Source organism: Salvia splendens, chromosome 9 (genome assembly GCF_004379255.2).
Source record: "Salvia splendens isolate huo1 chromosome 9, SspV2, whole genome shotgun sequence".
Taxonomy (NCBI): Eukaryota; Viridiplantae; Streptophyta; class Magnoliopsida; order Lamiales; family Lamiaceae; genus Salvia; species Salvia splendens.
In genome coordinates, this window is record NC_056040.1 from 13,298,595 (window position 1) to 13,311,447 (window position 12,853).

General features: G+C 40.1%; 2 protein-coding genes across 4 annotated transcripts; one reads left to right on the forward strand and one right to left on the reverse strand.

Annotated features, from left to right (window-relative positions):
* Nucleotides 1-2,092: 2,092 nt before the first annotated feature.
* On the forward strand, nt 2,093-4,995 carry LOC121748945 (calnexin homolog). Its single transcript, XM_042143533.1, has 6 exons — nt 2,093-2,351; nt 2,463-2,532; nt 3,044-4,167; nt 4,259-4,330; nt 4,415-4,528; nt 4,624-4,995. Exons 1-6 carry the CDS (start codon nt 2,256-2,258, stop codon nt 4,759-4,761), a joined length of 1,614 nt encoding a protein of 537 aa, XP_041999467.1. The 5' UTR covers nt 2,093-2,255; the 3' UTR covers nt 4,762-4,995.
* A 1,079-nt stretch (nt 4,996-6,074) lies between these two features.
* LOC121748225 (ribonuclease TUDOR 2-like) lies at nt 6,075-12,544 on the reverse strand. Of its 3 annotated transcripts, none has more exons than XM_042142456.1 (17): nt 12,307-12,544; nt 11,286-11,449; nt 10,892-10,969; nt 10,697-10,810; nt 10,506-10,610; nt 10,170-10,376; nt 9,869-10,084; nt 9,644-9,751; nt 9,004-9,174; nt 8,721-8,918; nt 8,288-8,635; nt 7,957-8,187; nt 7,687-7,875; nt 7,543-7,620; nt 7,273-7,467; nt 6,582-6,959; nt 6,075-6,479 (listed from the first exon to the last, which is right to left on the reverse strand). In XM_042142456.1, exons 2-17 carry the CDS (start codon nt 11,433-11,435, stop codon nt 6,294-6,296), a joined length of 2,952 nt encoding a protein of 983 aa, XP_041998390.1. In that variant the 5' UTR covers nt 11,436-11,449; nt 12,307-12,544; the 3' UTR covers nt 6,075-6,293. The 3 variants fall into 3 exon arrangements, with proteins under 3 accessions (XP_041998390.1, XP_041998391.1, XP_041998389.1); XM_042142457.1 differs by having other exon boundaries at nt 12,299-12,544; XM_042142455.1 differs by having other exon boundaries at nt 12,295-12,544.
* Between the last annotated feature and the right edge of the window lie 309 nt (nt 12,545-12,853).

Sequence of the window (12,853 nt, forward strand, 5' to 3'; positions counted from 1 at the left end):
GGTTCTAACCGAGGATGAGGAATCACGGACTTCGGCCCTCTCCAGGGAAAGCCCGGAGCCGCTGTCCTATTATAAAAAAAGAAGCGATGTTGCCACTTCGGCCACTTGGTTTTGCAGAAGGCCCTAAAAGGCTGTAAAGGGATCAAGTAAAACCAAGATCCTTTTCTTTTAAACTGGAAAAAATTAAGGATTGCCCTCAGAGACAGATCCTTATCTAGCCTACGCAGTTCGGCAGCAAAGGCCGATAAGTGCCTCCAAGAATTCGGAGTCACCTGACCTAAAGGGAGTTGGAAAAAATCAAGCAGCTCTACAAAGGCAGGGGGAAGAGGGAAACGAAGACCGCATTCCAAGCTGGCTTCATAAACGGTGGCGTAACCCTCCGGCGGCGAGTCAGCCCTATGAAGGTCGTCGGGAATCGCAACCTTCCCCCCAGGAAAAAAATATTTTTCGTGTAAGGATATCACAGTGTCCTTACTCAAGATGCTGTGAAAATACTCTACGGTCTTCTCCCCGGATTCTTTCCGGCTAGAAGACCCCTTACCCCCTTTCCTACCGCTACCTGACTCAGAAGAAGAAGAAGAAGACATGGTTCTTACTCTTTGAAAGTCTAAAGAAATTCTGAAGAAATTCTTGAAAGCGGAAGGAAATTTTTACGCAAAAGAGAGATTGCAGAAGAAGCAATAGCAAAAGTGTTCAACTGATGAAGAAAGGACGTATTTATCAGATTCGGAGAAGATTTCAAAATCATCGCACCGTTTCGAATCCCACCTTTTCAGGATTCAACGGCCGGATTTTACTGTCGCATTTAATGCAGTCACGCGCAAGGCACGTCCCCTAACGTCAGCTTTCCCCGTACCTTTATCCAGAATGCCGAAGTGACTCGCTTCGCCGAAGTGATTCACTTCGCTTTTCGGGGGGGGTAGTGATGGGGTACGTACTAAACAAGCCCAATAGCAGTGACGGCCCATCAGCCCAAAGCCCAAGGAAGAGTATCAGTTCGGCATTACCAAAGAGTTCGGCCCTGGCCTACAGCTCGGTAAAAGCCGACCAATCAGTTCAGCATTACCAAAGAGTTCGGCCCCAGCCTACAGCTCGGTAAAAGCCGACCAATCAAGCTCTACTCTCAGATCGGCAAAAGCTGCTCGGCAATAGTTCAGCAGTTCGGTCTCAGTATTCGACCGAACTGAGAGATAGTGGACTCATGCAGAACCTCCACGACCTCCACTACACGATCTATTTAGTGGTGGACCCATGCAGGATCTCATGACCTCCACGACATCCACGATCTAATTAGTGATGATGTAAGCCACGACCTAATTAGTGATGATGTAAGCCACGACCTAGCTAGTGGTGATGCAAGCCACGATCTTAGTTCAATGTATAAATAGAACTTAGATCAGATAGGAGAAGGAGAGAGCTCTCTAGACACAAAATATCATATAGCAAGTCTGTATTTGTAAGCTGGTAAACCAGATCAAGCAATACAATCTTGCCCTCCTTTCTTCCCGTGGACGTAGATTTACCTCAGTAAATCGAACCACATAATTCCTTGTGTCGTGATCTATATTCATTACCTGCATTTACTACCATCAAAAATTCGCCCAACCATCAGTATTCAAAAAAAGCTTCAACAATCCTAATATCCACATTTTTAGAAAGCAAGAGATCATATGCGAAAATTATAGATTGAGTCTATGCTCATTCTTAACAAAATCATCAAAAACATGATAATATGATACTAATTAAAATTCACATTGAGGTACTATGAAATGTTGTAGCAAATATGCAAAGAAAATACATTTACACAAATTTTAGTATCATAATTCCATTGCCATAAAACTTTCACGTTAATTTTGTATGCATATAAATCTAAATGCGTATTTTAGTGGGAAAATTGAAATGGCAAATAACAGTCAAGGTAAACGGGTCAACCCGCAAGCCGGCCCATCGACTCGCATCAGCCATGACTTCCAATACGGATCTTAAGCTTGGAGCTCGTCACTTCCCTCCACGCGGCGTTCTCTTATTGGTGCAGTTCTCGTGGCGTTTGATATCATTGGTGGATGCCACCCGACCTCATTTGCTCTGCCAGATCTATAACACTAATAAACCTCCCTTTGACACGCTCTTCAAATACTGAATAACTAATCCTAGTTTCACTCTCTCCCACTCAGATCTATATATCTCTGATTGCAGCACAACTTCTTTTTGTTCTGCTAATTTCGTTCGATTCTTACCGGAGTTGAGAGTTATAAATGGAGTATCCGAATCGGAAGATTTGGATAGTGAAGTGTTTGTTACTCTTTTCCGCCGCCTGCTTCATTTCTCTGCTCAACGCTTCCGATGATGTGGTATGGAGTCGTTTAGTGCTTATGACGCTCTTTCCGTTCACCTATTTTTTTGTTTCAGATCTGTTATGGATGATTGAGTTCGTGCATATGCTGTGTGGTTGGTATTTGCAGATTTTCTACGAGTCGTTTGACGAGGATTTTGAGGGGAGGTGGATCGCGTCTGAGAATCCGGATTACACAGGTTTTTTGTTTATTCAGTCCCCGATGAGTTTGCTTTTGATAGGAGTATTTTTTTTCAGTTACTGATAGGCTAGTACTGTTTTGATTCATTATTTGTTTTTCTTGCTCTAAATATACGGATTGGTAACGGTATCTATTCTTGCAGTCATGATTATACATGTGTAAATTCAATACATTTTAGCTTCTATATTGATATTCTGAAATGGTTATTTCACTACACGGCTGACTCTAGTAAGTGAGCGTAATTTTCCAGGTCTATGTGCTGGATTTGGAAATTGATTTAAACCGAATTGTCGCCAACCTGATCTTTCTCGTCTAAACCTACACGTGTACTAAATTTTTGTTAGTTATGGTGTTGCGATCATTTTTAGCCTGAATTTTGCGGAACAGTATCACTAATTCCAGTGAAAATATAGCATTTTATTATCGAAATGGTTACTCTGCCACTACAGCATATATCTATTTATAGCAAGAAGCTTACTATTTTTTCTCATTTATTATTATTATTTCAGGTGTGTGGAAACATGTGAAGAGCGAGGGACATGATGATCATGGGCTTCTTGTAGGGGAGAAAGCCAAGAAGCATGCCATTGTGAAGCCACTTGATGACCCTGTTGTCCTCAAGGATAAAACTGTTGTTCTTCAGTTTGAAGTTCGCCTCCAGAATGGCCTTGAGTGTGGTGGTGCTTATATAAAGTACCTCCGTCCACAAGATGCAGGATGGGTTCCGAAGGGATTTGATAATGAATCTCCGTACACGATAATGTTTGGCCCAGATAGATGTGGAGCCACAAACAAGGTTCACTTCATCCTGAAGCACAAAAACCCCAAGAGTGGCAACTTTGTTGAGCATCATCTCAAGTTCCCACCATCAGTACCTTCTGACAAGCTGACCCATGTTTACACTGCCATCTTGACACCCGATAATGAGGTCAGGATCTTGGTTGATGGGGAAGAGAAGAAGAAGGGAAACTTCCTCTCAAGTGATGACTTTGATCCTCCTCTGATCCCTTCCAAGACTATCCCTGATCCGGATGATAAGAAGCCTGAGGATTGGGACGAGAGAGCAAAGATCACCGACCCAGTGGCCACCAAACCAGAAGATTGGGATGAGGATGCTCCATTGGAAATTGAGGATGAAGAGGCTGAGAAGCCTGAAGGTTGGTTGGATGATGAGCCAGAGGAGGTTGATGATCCTGAGGCAGCCAAACCAGAGGATTGGGATGATGAAGAAGATGGTGAATGGGAGGCGCCCAAAGTTGATAACCCCAAGTGTGCTGAAGCTCCTGGATGCGGTGAGTGGAAGAGACCAATGAAGAGGAACCCTGCTTACAAAGGAAAATGGCACGCCCCACTCATTGACAACCCCAACTACAAGGGTATCTGGAAGCCACAGGAGATTGATAACCCTGAGTACTTTGAGCTCGAAAAGCCCAACTTTGAGCCCATTGCTGCTATTGGTATTGAGATCTGGACAATGCAAGATGGTATTCTGTTTGACAACATTTTGATCTCTTCCAGTGAGAAAGAGGCAGAGACATACCGTGAGACAACATGGAAGCCAAAATTCAGTGTCGAGAAGGAGAAGCAAAAGGAGGAGGAATCTACCGAGTCTGATGGTCTTAAGGGCTTCCAGGTAATTAAATATATATACATACATGTATATGTGAGAAGTTCTCACAAATTTATATTTCTATAATCTGACACCTGCTGCTTTGTGTGATCAGAAAGTGGTATTTGATTACCTATACAAGATTGCTGACCTTCCGTTCTTGGGCGAGCACAAAGTTAAGGTCTTGGTGAGTGATCTATGCCAGTGGAAAGAGATAAGTTTGTTAGTTTATTTATAAACTTAACCTTATACTTGCGGGTTTTATTTGCAGGACTTACTTGAGAAGGCTGAGAAACAAGCAAATCTCACAATTGGTATCCTTGCCTCCGTTATTGTTGTTATTCTCTCTATTTTGTTGAAGCTCATCTTTGGAGGAAAGAAGCCTGTGAGTGTTCATAAATATTCTCTCGGGAAAAAAATTTAAATTTCTCCTTCTCTGTATATTTTAGACTTATTATTTCTGATGTTTGGAAAATTCAGGCTAACGTGGTAGCAGAAACAAAGAAAACTGATGTCGCTGAGAGTTCAGATGATCAGGGAAGCTCTGAGACAAAAGATGAGAAGAATGATGATGGCGCTGCTGCTCCTCGCCGCAGGACTCAAAGGCGTGATGACTGAGGAAGGCCGAAGGGGGAACACGAGGTAGAGTCACAAAGATGCTCTGGCAGCAATGTTTGAGCACTTAGTAGTGTAGGTTTTTTGGAACTTGGTTTAACAATGTTCAAAATTTTCATTTGCTGTTTTTTCTGTCGATTTAGGTTTTGTATTTGTATTACTGGACCATTGATTGAGATATGGTAATCATCCTCTCTCTCTATACACTGAGATATTGAATAGTCGTGGCTTTGGAAATTTGTAGTTTCCTAGTTTGCTTTTAGCTTTTTTTAATCTTATCCCTGTTTTGATACCAGTTTTCTTTACTGTGATTGCTATGCAAAAAACCAAGTGCTCAATTTTAGAAAGTTTATGCGATCTTTACTGTGATTGATACCAGTTTTCTTTACTGTGATTGTTAATGCGATCTTTCCAGTTTATTACGGTGTATTTCCTGAAAAAGTAATAGAGTTGAAAATGAGCGAACAAGGCCCAATTTACGGTGGTCTTGTGGATTTAGGATCAATTTTAGAAAGTTTAAGAAACACAGGACAGGCAAATAAAGTAAAAGTGCTGCATCAATTGATGGGCGAAGTTTCAGTAAAATTGATATTCATATCTAGCATGCAATGCCAGCATCCTGTTCCATGTCCAGTAGTGGTATTTCTGGCTCTGGAACTGTTGGTGCCAAACAAGAAATTCTTGCCAGGTTTTTATAGATATAGGGCCAATTAATAATGTTAATAATGGCACTTTGAAATGAAGGTAGAAATTTAATGACGCGTAATGAAACTACTTTGTAATAGCTTCACAGCAACAAAACTTGTCAACTGACGAAATTGAAGCTTAAGCTAGGCAAGGTTACTGAAACTCATGAATATTTTACAACAGTAATCAATAGCCAATTTGTTTTTTTGATACACCGTAACAAGAATCATCTAATGCAGTAAAAAAAGATTAAAGCACAAATCCTTCATCCCTCCATCAAATTATCCACTTGAGTTGGACATGAATTTTATAAATTGATTGGGTATGTCGTTGGTGGAATAAAAGTTTCACTTAATGTGTAGATCATTTTTATTTATTTTTTGAAGCAAATGTAAAGAATCAATTTTAGACTTTAGTGTTTATTGGTGGATTCAGTTAACAGTATTGACAATATTGATATATGGGGTGATATTGGGGATTCTAATTAAATGAGTTGAGTATAATTATTATAGATGGAATGGGTAAGAGGAGCAACAGTTTTATATTGATAAGAATCTTACAAGATGATACACCAGCAGCTATAAATATTTGAATGGCTGAGCATTGAAAATAAACAAACACTATCCTCATAGTCATGAAGAGTCTTAGCTTGCTTTATTAAGGGTGTCTATAACTGAATAATAATAAAGAAAACAAAATTGTTCGCTCAGCTACCAAAAACAAGTGATGAAATTCGGTAAGTTACAAGTAAAAGTTTGAAGCCTTTCACCATTTTGTATGTTCCTCCTCTGAGCCTGTAGTCTCTTTCCATGTTCAGGCCGCACTGTGGCTCGACACATACCAACTTCTCACCGCTTTCCAGCAGCTTTCCTTAGTGGAGGTGCTTCGTCATCATCAGAAGCAATGTCTCCATACTCCCACATCCCTAGTCTCTTCTCCCGGGCTTCCGTCTGGAATTTTTCCAGTTCGTCCATCGCCTGTTGCATATCCTTAGGCTCCCATCTACGCCTTTTCTCCAACCGACCCAGTCCCTCCTGAAACCATATTTACATGTTACGATTGTGACACAATGATCTGTTTTCCAAATATTAGATGTCAATGCAGATGATAAGAGATAGTATAATCTAATATCATACCTGTAGCATAACTGCATTGATGCTCGTCTCAGCCTCGCTATCAATCAGAGTTACCAAAAAGACAGTGCCCGTGCCCTGTCCTTTCACTTTTCCACCTGACGTGTCCTTCTCTTCTATGATGGCTCTAAATTCTTTAGGAGTGCTCAATAGGTGTTCGCTCAAACGGATAGCTGCTTCTTGACCATAGTCATCTGCCAAGCCTGGAACCTTGACGAATGCCAGGCTGCATAGCTGAGCAAGGCCTGGTGCAGCAGACACCGAAGCATCAAGAGGACGCAACTGGCTGTAGGGGACGATTTCTTGGTTCCCGTAATCAATGTAAAACACCTCAAACTTGTCATTTGCAGATTGCACAGCACCACGTGGAGCATTAACAATCTTCAAAATCAAAGCAGATTGAGTTAGAAACATGTATGAACCACAATTCTGATATTTAAGAAATATCGACAGTAAAATCGAAATACTTTCTTCATGTACAAACACTGAAACATTAACTAATTATAAAACCATAACAGAACCCTGAGAAGTGAAGCATCTTTTGTCTAAGACACATAATCGAAGACAGGGCCAGTTATATTCATGAAGGTCATACAGAATAACAGAGTCAAGATGAAGAAACATCACTGGAACGTAATCAATTATTGACTATATTCAAGAAAAGTTAAGAGAAAAGTAATGCAATGCCCCTCACCATTGCACGATTCCAAGATTTATCAGCACTAAACTGAGCCAGAACAATATCTCCCTTTTTAGGATTAAAGGCACCAATTACAGGAGCTTCTTGAAGGCTTAATGAAGAAAGCTGTTTCTGTATGGCAGCCACTTTCTGATCAGCAACTGACTGAATGTAAAATTGACCACCTTCCAAGACTTCCGTGACCATAACCTGAAAAACAGCATATGATTAGCCATATTGCCTCTGAGATGACTACCAGTGAGAGAACATGTATGAAACTCATACCTTAAACTCCTCTTTTTGTCTTCTTTCAACAGATGTACCGTTGGTAACTTCCTCTCCCTCAACATAATTCTCCCATATCTGCAATAGAAACTATTAGCAAAAGAGTACCAAAAAGAGGAACCATGGAGGAAATTGTATATTCACCTTCAACTTCTTCTGCTTTGCTGATTGCTCGGCTTGAACCAGGAGATGAGCTTCTGGGATCCTATCGAGGCCGAAGGAAGTTTGAAGTTTAGCCAAACCCGCCTCTAAAAGTGGTATTGCCACATTGGTTCTAGACTCCCACATGGTTCCCAAAAAGGTTCCAGTTCTATCAACAGTTTCGACTTCAATCTTCATGCAGGTAGATCAACATAACAGTGAGACACAACGCACATATAGCAGAGAATGCAAAGCCTAAAAGAAAATAATTACCTCAACATCCCTCTGCATTATTTTCCGCCTCATAAATGCAATGGCTTCTTCCGAATAAGGCTCACCACGGCCAGGGCATCTGACACCAGACAACGACAATGCAATACTGCATGTTGCCTTAGGGATATCTATTTTGTATCGGTGTCCACTGAGAACATATTCGACAACAGCAGACATCCTTCTATTGCGTTGCAAAAATGGTAGGAAGTCTTTCGCTTTCTTTGCATTAGCCTACAGATGTCAATTCCACAAATAATAAAGTTACCCATGTACTTAAACAAAGTTATTCTAAATAGAACACTATATTTACTCAATATGGTGTAGAACTAACCGTTAGCAAATCTGTCATATGCCTGGTGGGAGGATCTTTAGCAGAATGCATTCCTTTCTTCCCAGAAATAGCACGTGATTCAGCAGATAAGAGGGCATCATAATAATTTGACCTCTCCTCAAAATCTCGATGCCTAACAGTAGTGGCAAAACCACGAGCAACTAAAAGCTCAGCAATATTAACCCCATTTGTTTGGTTAGCAGCAGCAGCAGCATCATCCCCATCCTTAGACGGATTAGCAAGAAAGACAGTTCCAAAATCCATTACCCTCGTATCTCCAGACCCAGCCGGAGCAGCACCTCCATCTGTCAGGCCAACCTTCCTGGAATATTCCATAGAAACATTCACCTGAAGAGGTAGAGAAGATGTCAAAATTACAGCACTTCATTATAGGAAGTACAAAAGAAAGATCAAGAACCAACCATAACCATACCTGACGACCAATTAGGCGTGTCCTCAGGAATTCCTTAGCATCACGAGCATATGGATCGGGTTTTTGATCTCTACGAGGATTTCCCATTTTAGGGCCCCGTATACTTGAGAGATTGACTCGCCGCTCTGCAGCAGGATCTCCAAATGGCAAGGAATCATCAGCAACAACAATACAGTCTGCACTTGAAACTTCAATCACCTGCACAAAATAAGTTGTCAGCAAATAATCAATTAATTTAGAAAAGTTGAAAACCACTAAAAGTAAAATCCAGGGCACGACTTACTTTTCCTGTGAAGTTCTGGTCATGAATGGCCTTGGAGTTGGTTGCTGGGGGGACATAATTTGTCCAGATTCTTAACCTCGACTTCTTTGCTTGAAGTTCTGCATTCTTCAACCTCCGTCTGGCCTCATCTTCCAGCAGGCTTGCACTCCAGTCGACATATTTTGCTAAACCCTGGGGAAATAAAATATAGATGAACATCATAAAATCCTGGTAAAAGCCAAAGACACTAAAGAATGGCATGTTCATGAGAGAGAGAGAGAGAGAGAGAGAGAGAGCAGCGTATAACATAGACATCAAGTATATTAGGAAATAATAAGACGGCAACTACAAATGCATTTTGAAACCAAAAAACATAAAAAGGTAATTTGTCAACCATCTTTAACACAGTCCGGATACAAAAAAAAACAAGGGTACCTCAGATACCACCACATTGCTTTCATTTTATCAAGAAATCTTAGATAAAAAATTCAAAATGTCCAGAAAAAAACATAAGCTAACAATGGATGACAATGAAACATATATGGGAGAATACTGTCAATTCATAGAGAAGAATCTTATCCAAGGTATAAGCTATCACATAATATGGAGCTAAGGGTGAAAAACATAATTGACTCCATAATAACATTATGAAATGACTTACATGTTCAATAAGCTCCAAAGACAAATCCTTTGCTGATTCACCATCAGGATAGTATACTGAACCGGTAAGATTGCTAAATTTGTCAACACCCTCCAATACAATCCTTACCTGTATCGCGGAAAATGATAGATACATTAACAGACTTAAACAATAAAAGTATTTTCTTTGAAAAGAGAGAAAAGGGAATTAAGAAAGAGGAAGTCTTTGTGTTTTAAGCAGTCTCACATCTCTGTGCAACACACGGATTTCTGTGAAATGCTTGGCTTCTTTCCCAAAGGGATCTGCAGGAACTTCATTTGCTGATGCAGATGATGCAGCAAGCCTCTGTGCAGATGTTAAAGGAGCACGACCTTCATTTGTTGAATCTCCATTTTGTTCAGTAGGCACTACCTCAGTAGCAATGGCAGATTCTGCTGCAGCTCTTCTGCCAGCAGAAGGAGCCTAGTAGAAAAATCAATATTGATGTAAAATTTGACGGAAAGGAAAAGAAAATCATCAAGAAAGTACTGTCAATCATTATATATACCTGAATCCCAGCAACAAACACTTGGACATATTGAAAGTCTGGAAGCAAATAAACACGGAGTGTGCTTCCATCACGACACTGGTCGACAATAGCCTCCAAAGGACTGCCCTTCTTAGCAGCCAATAGAGCCATAGCATCAAAATTACCAGGGTCGCTAACTGCTGAAGGAGGCAGGTCCCTAATGGCTGCCTCTGCAGCACCTGGGGTCTGAATGGAGCGATAACAAGACATAAATCATCATTACAAAATTCTGAACCATATAATCTCTAAACAGATAATAAAAACACTTAAAAATTCAAACAATAAAATAAAAAGATAAAAAATATATATACAAACCGTGTTCCAACGACCAAGACCTTGCTGCTTGGCCTGCTCTTCAAGGCGCAGCAGATCTGCCAAGTAAGGACTGGCTTCTCCTTTCTGTTGACCTTGATCCCTAACCTGTGTAATGGAAAATATGTATATGAGATACAGCATGAATCAGCGCACACAGTAACAATGAAAATGGTCTAACAACAATGTAAAACCTTTGCCCAGCCTCCAGCAACCACGAGCAAAGCCACATTCTTATCCCCAAGGAAAACAGAGCCAAACTCCCGATTAATGGATGGTACAGTGTAATCCACTCTGAAAGTGACCTCCTGTAATGCAAAAGACACAAATTGTTAAACCTAAATTTCAAAAATACAATAATTCACATTCAAAAATACAATAAAATCCACCTTTCCAATGCAAAGCTTCCTCAAGAATTCTCTACTCTGCCATGCAAATGGCTCATCAAGTCCACCTCTTCGGGGAGCCTATAAGAGAAACAAAGTAATACAAGGACTTCAGTAAGCATATTCTCAATCTGGTAACCCCAGACACTATTTGAAGGAGGTAGCCATCAACCAAATTCAATATTTCAGACGCTTCCAAAAATTAGATTCAGGAAATACAAGTACATTAACACAATCATGGAGTACATTCATTAATAAAAGTAGGGGGGTTATATTATAACACAAACGACTAGAGTCCATAAAGCTTGGATAAATTCCTCAAGAAGAATTATCTGAAGGCATGCTCATGAATCTGAGAAGCTTACTGAATAATTGCATACACATAAACAAAACATACCAACTTAGGAGCCATTAATGAAGACAAAGTGATTGTCTTCTCTGGGGGAATCTCAGCCTTCGTGTTCCCCATTATCGCCAAGCAGTCACCAGATGAAACAGCTTTTACTGTTCCCCTCAACCATCCTGTGGCTCCAGCTGCCGATGCCATTTCAACAGCTAAATCTGCATAACAAGAGGTTAAAGGCGGTGACTTAGAAAAGGTAAAAGCAACAGCAACAAGATCAACAAAACTAAGCTCCGTTCTCCTTCTGAATCAGTTTTTGTGCACGGTTACCCGATTGAACTAATAAAAATGCAAGCTTAAATAACAGTACTGCCTGAAAAAAAACTAAGCAATCAAACTCGCACACTGCAAAACCAGTAATTGTACTACTGAAAAAACATAAAAAGTAAGGATAAAAGATCATTACTTTATTTGCAAAACTGATTCAAATAATAGGTTGGAGAAAGACTTATATATCTTGATGAACCATAAGGAGGAGGAGGAGGAGGAGAAATTTCTATAGTTTAAATCATAAACAATGTGCCAAAAAGGATTAATTTTTCATTAAAAACAGAAATATTTAGAATCGATGCAAATTAAATAGCCTAAATTAACAGATCCATGCTTCTGCAATTTCACAACATTCTATAAATCCCCATCCAAACCTTATATGAATCTAATTCACAAATACAGTAGTCAACCATAACACACAAATGACTCTTATCGGCGCAAACTCCAAGATTTAACAAAAGAACAAATGCAAGTAATTAATTACTGTCTAGCAACTTCCACATGCCGAATCACGCACATCAAATAGCTACACGAGCAAATTCTATCTGAAAAATCTCAACAAACACATGCAAACACACATACGATAGAGATCTACAGCTCAAACCCAGCGATCATCACGATCTCACACAAAAACACTCAAAACAAATCCAGAAACAGTCAATTCACTGTACACAAACGAGTTCATTAATCATCAGAGCTCCAGATCAATAAGATCTGGAAAAAAAAATGTCACCTACAAAACCACCTCAAAAAGCCACCGATAAATCCTAGGCTGGAGGAGGTTGAAGAGCGAGAGTAGCGAAAGCGATCCGATTTCCAATTCGATTACGATGAATTCATCAAATCTAACCAATTATTTCCATAAACTGAAACGGAGTTCTGTTAACTTTTTTCTGATTCAGTTTCTTTACTCAATTTGGAGCGGAATTTGAGAGAATGTGTTCAAGAGAGAGACGACGGCGGAGCATGGAAAGCATATACATCTATGTCGATCTAAAGTTTGGTCTTTTATAGCAATGTGCAGCAGGCCTCACTTAAATCACCTCAATTTTTTCTAAAATTACTGAATGTGCCACGGATGGCCTGCCGTTTTGCTTTATCTCCTAAATCCAAATCTATACATTTATTTCCAAATTCATATTTTTTGCATTTTATTATTGGAAAAATAGCGACAGAAAAATTATGAGTTGCAGTGACGAGAGTGGAACGCCACGTGGAGGTTGAGGCCAATGAGAGAGCGACGTGTGGGGTTATTTCTGCCACGTCGGAACTGGGCTTTTCTGGGTTTAGTT

Excerpts from the sequence above, each read along its gene's own strand:
- LOC121748945 (XM_042143533.1), top strand. The coding sequence starts at position 2,256 with ATGGAGTATCCGAATCGGAAGATTTGGATAGTGAAGTGTTTGTTACTC. Across the intron at positions 2,533-3,043 it reads TGAGAATCCGGATTACACAG|GTGTGTGGAAACATGTGAAG; the intron begins GTTTTTTGTTTA and ends TTATTATTTCAG. Across the intron at positions 4,168-4,258 it reads ATGGTCTTAAGGGCTTCCAG|AAAGTGGTATTTGATTACCT; the intron begins GTAATTAAATAT and ends TTGTGTGATCAG.
- LOC121748225 (XM_042142456.1), bottom strand. The coding sequence starts at position 11,435 with ATGGCATCGGCAGCTGGAGCCACAGGATGGTTGAGGGGAACAGTAAAA. Across the intron at positions 8,636-8,720 it reads CACGCCTAATTGGTCGTCAG|GTGAATGTTTCTATGGAATA; the intron begins GTATGGTTATGG and ends CTACCTCTTCAG. Across the intron at positions 6,960-7,272 it reads AATCTTGGAATCGTGCAATG|ATTGTTAATGCTCCACGTGG; the intron begins GTGAGGGGCATT and ends TTGATTTTGAAG.